General features: G+C 40.9%; 1 protein-coding gene across 1 annotated transcript; it reads left to right on the top strand.

Moving 5' to 3' along the window:
- The first annotated feature begins 223 nt into the window (after window positions 1-223).
- Window positions 224-5,949, top strand: bcl2l10 (BCL2 like 10). The gene is made up of 3 exons (XM_083552540.1): window positions 224-269; window positions 2,167-2,583; window positions 4,894-5,949. The coding sequence occupies exons 2-3, from the start codon at window positions 2,170-2,172 to the stop codon at window positions 5,014-5,016; spliced, it is 537 nt and encodes a 178-aa protein (XP_083408666.1). The 5' UTR covers window positions 224-269; window positions 2,167-2,169; the 3' UTR covers window positions 5,017-5,949.
- The last annotated feature ends 495 nt before the right edge of the window (window positions 5,950-6,444 follow it).

The raw sequence follows: 6,444 nt of genomic DNA, 5'->3' as shown, positions 1-6,444 counted from the left end.
CTTCCACTGACGTTTTGATGAATGAATATACACGGTTTGATGGTCAGGTGGGTTTTCGTTTTCCGGATTATTTAATTTTGTTTGTGGAGATTCCGAGAGACAGGAAACAGAAGTGGAATTCTCAGACGTCAGATCTCACTACAAAGGAAACACGTCATACGTGACGTGGGCGGGGCGGGTTCGCTGGTAGAAAAGGAAGCAGGGTTGTGAGTTCTTTTCCGGTTTTTGAGCTGAGACTCTTGTCTGGAGAACTCGACATCGCTGGGAGGGTGAGAGAGCATTTCTACTTTCTTTTTAATTTCCACTGAATGAATGGGTCAAGATTTTTCTTTACCCTGGTCTCATCACCCACCAGGAGGTCTTGTGTTCTCTCTCTCTCTCTCTCTCTCTCTCTCTCTCTCTCTCTCTCTCTCTCTCTCTCACTCTCTCACTGTGTCTCTCGGGTTTCTCTTTGTGTCTCAATGAAGGCGTTCAGCCCTTTATTTATTATTTACTACCATTTCCTACATGAAGATCGCAGCAATTACAAGCTCACTGTTAATATTTAATATTGATGGTTCAGGAGATCTTAGAAAAGCAGAAGGTTTTCGAGAAGAAACCCTCTGTAGATCACTGACAGATGCTCTATTATTAAATACCCGGCGAGTCTGCTGACATTCGCTTTTGTCTTTTACTGCATTTATTATCCGTGCATTTAAATCTATTTTTATTGTTTAGAATAGTAAATAATTTATTTTAACATATGCACTGATTTTAATTATTATTAAATTTTTTCTGAATGCTATACTTTATACTATCGAGCTAGCGCAGTGCTAGCATGCGATTGGAGGATTGGGCAACGTTCAGCCAATCAGAGCTGAGAGAGGGCGGGCTCTAGCTGCTATATATTATAGATATCAAAAGGGTGTGTTGATTCAGGACATTTACGGTTTTTAAGCCACGGTTCGGTTGAATGTCGGTACGGTAGGAGGGGAAGAAATGCAAAAACTCACAACTGCTTGTCGAATTTATGTTGATAGTTTATTATATTAACTTTTGTGAACATCAATAGTTTACATTTCAAAACAATTTTAATTAAAATGCACGTTTGGTTGAATATTTAAATAATATTTTATTAGTTGATACAGATAAAATGTATGAAAATTAAATAAATATTTTATTAAAGAATTAAAGAATAAATCGGTGTTAAATACTATTTTGTATTTTGTAAATTTTTTATTATAGCGATTAAACTGGCATAAGTTAAATTTGTTTAAATAAAAAATATAATCGTTTACATTTGTTAAACCAACTTTGGGTAATATACATGTGTGTCTGTATTTTTTGTGTGTAGAATTTTCAAAGAACAGGTTTATTTATCCACCTTTGACAATAATAATAATAATAATAATAGTAATATTTATAATAGTCCCTGTGAGTTTTGCGGGGTCCAGGCACCGAAAATCCCTAAACACAATCGCAATATCAGTGAATGGTTCTTGTAATGTTGTGTATCTATAACAAAAGAGAGCATGGATGATAATACCATCCAAGATCCATGATGATTGCTTAATCCTAATCCTGTCAATCGCCTGCTGAAATCTGATTGGCTGCTGGTGGCCGTGTGGGCAGTCTCAGGAACCCATTCATCATCATCATAATCATAATCATCAGTGCAAGTACTGTGTCTCTCAGGTTTCTGTTGTTCAAATTGAATCCTGTGATTACCTGTGTTTCACTGAGTTCCATTCAAGTTCTGGACTTGAGGAACTGGTTGAAGAAACTGAAGTTCATGCTGGGGGAGAAATGTGATGCCTGTAAAAATCCTAGGGTTAGCAGATAAATGTAGGATTCTTATACTCCTGAAACTTTGAGCAATGAAGCAGGTAAAATTTTCAGTGTATGATGTAGTGTTCATGAGAATGGGTGCTTTGGAAGCAATAATCAGGGTGACCATTTTGTTTTTTTTTGAGTAGTATACTGAAGTTCTTCTACAGTTTGTTTTTTTATGAAATGAGATTGGTGTTTGTACTTTTTTTTTAAAAATCCCCATGAAAGCAATGGGGTTCTTTTGGTGCTTGGACCCTTAATGAGAAGAAAAACCTTTTGATGTCTTTAGGTTCTTTGGTGCTCGGACCCCTGATGTTGATTTTCCTGATCACTGATTTGTCTTTTTTTATTTCACAGAAAATGTCCTGTTGGCTAAAGAATGAGACACTGGTGCTGGCTAAAGACTACATCGACTTCTGCACTGGGAACCAGCGGACTCCTCCCAGCGAGTCGGCCGAGGTCATGCGGCGTCTGGCGAAAGAGCTGGAGCACCAGTACAGCACCAAGTTCCTGTCCATGTCTCATAGTTTCGTGTCGAGTTGCGGCTCGAACCTCGAGCTGAGCTCGTGCCTGCGCAGCATCATGAACTTGCTGGTGGAGGACGGAAAGCTGAACTGGGGACGCATCGTCTCCCTGTTCGCCTTCACGGGCGTCGTCGCCACCGAGATGTTCTCCAGAGAAGACGGAGCGGAGAGCTGCAGGAAGCTCGCCGAGACCATCGCCGATTACCTGGGAGGAGAGAAGATCGACTGGCTGCAGGAGAATGGAGGATGGGTAAGGAAGACCTCATCACCATGCGTGCATCGGGTTGTAGGCGGGAGTGCAGGGGAGGGAGGGGGTGGGGCGGGGAAATACCGTGATTCCTTACAGTCACTGTTATTATTCTGTTGTGATGACATCATGCTTTGATGTGGGGAGATCGTGTCATGATGATGAGCAGCCTGTGAGCCTCGTATTGGTTTCTTTGCATGGTTTTTTAGATGTTCCCCTCGGGGGAGCAGATCAGGGAATGGTGATGGGCATCACTTAGTACCGTGTTAAAACGTGAATATAAATTTACTGACCAATTAAGTATGGTGGTGATGTGTAACCATGGCAACACACTTTTTTTGTTGTTGTTGTTGTTGTTTAGGGGACAGTGAGGTAAAGGCAACAATCGTTTTACTGAATTATAGCGTTACAGAAAGGTGTGTGTGTGTGTGTGTGTGTGTGTGTGTGTGTGTGTGTGTGTGTGTGTGTGTGTGTGTGTGTGTGTGTGTGTGTGTGTGTGTGTGTGTGTGTGTGTGTGTGTGTGTGTGTTGCATATATATATATACACACACACACACACACGAAGTGAGTAAAAGTGTGTGTGAAGCATCGTCTCGGGGACTAATAAAACTCATTCTGTGGCTGCTTTACTGGAACCAGACGCTTCAGACTGTGTTCAAGTTCAAGCTTGTTGTCTTGTTGTTCTTATTCCTCCTCCTCCTCCTCTTACTCATCCTCCTGCCATTCTACCTATTTTTCTTCCTCTTCCATCCCCTCCTCCTCATCTCTTTCCCCTCCTGCTGTTTTTCCTCGTCTTCCTCCTCAGGGTAGGAGAAGGTTGGTAGGTTGATGTTCTCCTGTGGTGTTTGGCTCTGTAGATGTTGGAAGTGATGGAAGCAGAGACGGCTTCAGTAATGTAAAAGCTCTGGCTGCTCTTTCGTTCTCCTCCTAACCAAAGAGAGACTGGAGACAGGACTGATGTGTATCTCCTCCATGTGATTAGAGAGAGATGAGGGCGATATCTCAGGCGTGGTTCAGGTCTGGAGTCGGTGTGATCAGAGACGTGCACGCACACATGGGTGGGTGTGTGTGTGTGGTCGCCATGGTAATGGAAATACACCCTAGTGGTCCTACGTGCCCTCATTCTGCCGGTTGTCATGATGACGCCACTCTGTTTTCCTCGCTTCCTTACAGCACGGGTTTTTACACGTAAAGTTACAGACTTCTTTAAAAGGTCACCGCTACACTTCTTCCCTCATGAGTTTCGGGTTTCTGTTCCCGTTGACATTTGGTGAACTTCCCCTCGTGGACTTCATCTGACACGGTGTTTAAACACCTTCCAAAACATTGTGATAAATAGATAAACAAATATTTTGACACGCGCATCAGAAAACGGGATGACGAGTAAACCGTACGTGAATCAGTTCACAGCTCAGCATACACGTATGTACACGTTAGGCCCCGCCCACAAACGCTATAGAAAGCAAACTAGGATGTGAATCTGGAAAAATACAGTTTTTCTTTCTTTTTTTAAACATGAAATAAGCCCTGAAACCCCCCCCCCCCCCCCTATTTTCTGGTTTGTTGTTGAGTTTTAGTCCTTTCATTCAGTTTTCTTGAGTGCGCACACACACACACACACACACACACACACACACACACACACACACACACATGCACCCCAGGCCCAGCTGCTCCAGCTTTTTAGTGTATTGTGTTCACACACTATTGATCTCGCGCTTCACAGACTCCAAAACATTTTCCTCAGAAATGACTGAGTGAGAAAAACAGCAAAATATCCACCACCTGCCCTGTTTCTCTGAGCACTACAGCAGGTGGCTTCACACACACACACACACACATACACACACACACACACACACACACACACACACACACACACAGTCTGTTATTTATGAAATAAGCTGTGAATTTGATATACACTTTTTTTTAATTAACCTCTCGAAGTCTCTGGAAAGACCTGAGCAGAGGACAGACGTGGCGGATGTGGTGATCCGAGCGTTTATAGCTGCTATAACGTACTCTAGAATGGGATCTCCGGTCGTGTTCACACTGTTTTACTTTAAGAGTGTGGCTTTTCTCTCTGTTCTTCGGCCTTCCGTCCACACTGAGGCGCCATTTTCAGTCAACGAAAAGTAGCTTTTTGAAAACGTTGTGTAGACGCAGCCAAGATAGTCTGTAACTCTAAATGGATAAAAGTGTCACTTCGGGGGTCTATTTGAATCAAAATATGATGAGTAAGATCTTATAAATGAGCACTGTATGTATTTATGGAGCATCTGCTGACCCTGTGTGTGTGTGTTCCTCATACAGGACGGGTTCTGTAAGTTCTTCCGCAGCACTGGTCACGTCAGTCACGAGTCGTCCATGAAGACCGCGTTGTTCGCGGCGGCGGGAGTCGGCTTGGCGGGACTGACCTTCCTCCTCGCACGCTGAAGACCGATCTGTCTCTTTTTTTTTTTCTTTTTTTTTTCTTTCCCTCACTTATTCTCTCATTCTCACACGTCATCCTTCCTTTAATTCCTGATGGATCTTTGAGTTGGACCTTTGAACGAGAGAACGCTACAAACCCTCACACGAGATCTTCATTACACAATGTTCACCTGAGACACCGGAGTTCAAGCCAAGAAACATCTTCATCTCCTTCTTCTTCTTGGAGTTCAGATATTTGTGTGTAAATGTGTGTGTAGGACATGGTGCAGTTCTATTTTTGTGCAGAACTTCCTGGTGATGTTCTCATTCAGGTTTAATTTCACATTTTATTTTGATGATCTGCAGGAGAGTCCTGATGCTGTACTGTACACCCAGTGTGTGTTTACATATTGTTTCATTCCTATTTTATTTTTTATTTTTTTTTGGAGACAATTCCTTTAAGGTGCTAGCTCTCGTTCCTGTGGTTTCGTTTTTTTTGTCCATCAATAAGGAAACCGGATGTAAATTAATATTTATTTCCACACCAAGATCAAAACGAATTTTAGGCCTTTTTCTCTTCTTAAATTAAAAAACTAAATTGTATTTTTGAATTGTTTTATTTATTTAACTTCTTATTAAAAAAGTTTATAAAGTTTATAAACCTCCTGATTCTTTTGTGAACTGTTTCTGAAGCTCCCGTCTCGCCGTAACCTTTTCAAGTCTGATCTGAAATTCTGCTGAAGATCAGACCACAACCAAACCCACGAGTTGTGAACAAAACCCGGTGAACTTCAGAGTGAGACGCTGCAGTTTCAGAAATTAATGATTTCATCTGATTCATCTCAAATATTTTATTTATTTTTTTTCTCATTTTAAATCTTTATTTTTTTTTTATGAAAAACTACTTTGAGAAATGAAAAAATCTTTGATTAAATAAAAATATCTAATTAAAATAAATGAATTTGTGACCAACATAATTATTTATTTATTGGGATATTTTATCTACAAGTATACATACAGTACAAACATTAAAACTCTAAAATATATTTATTTTTATTACATTTATTTAAATGTAATTATTTATTTATTTTTATTTGAGGTAATGGAGGTTGTTTTATGAACATCTCTTTCCATATTTAGTCTCCATTTGCTCCACCTTTCTGAGATGATGTTCCACTAGATTTTGTAGAGATTTATTCCATAGGGTTTAGAGCTCTATAGCAGGAGGTCTTCCACTCCAACTCATGTAAAGAAGATCTTCATGGACCTGGAACAGGGTTTGGATCTCCTAGTTCAAGAGAAAGGAAAATCTCTTCCTACAGCATCCAAAGGGGTCTGATACAACTTTGTGGTAACAGTTTGGAGACCTTTGACCTCCTGTACAGGTGATCCCCATCCCTACATGAAAAGCTTCACACTGAACGCTATGAAACGGCTAAAGCCGGATTGGTT

Source organism: Silurus aristotelis (assembly GCF_946808225.1).
Source record: "Silurus aristotelis genome assembly, chromosome: 10".
Classification (NCBI taxonomy): Eukaryota; Metazoa; Chordata; class Actinopteri; order Siluriformes; family Siluridae; genus Silurus; species Silurus aristotelis.
This window is presented reverse-complemented; position numbering and strand designations above follow the sequence as displayed.

Excerpts from the sequence above, each read along its gene's own strand:
- bcl2l10 (XM_083552540.1), top strand. The coding sequence starts at position 2,170 with ATGTCCTGTTGGCTAAAGAATGAGACACTGGTGCTGGCTAAAGACTAC. Across the intron at positions 2,584-4,893 it reads TGCAGGAGAATGGAGGATGG|GACGGGTTCTGTAAGTTCTT; the intron begins GTAAGGAAGACC and ends TTCCTCATACAG.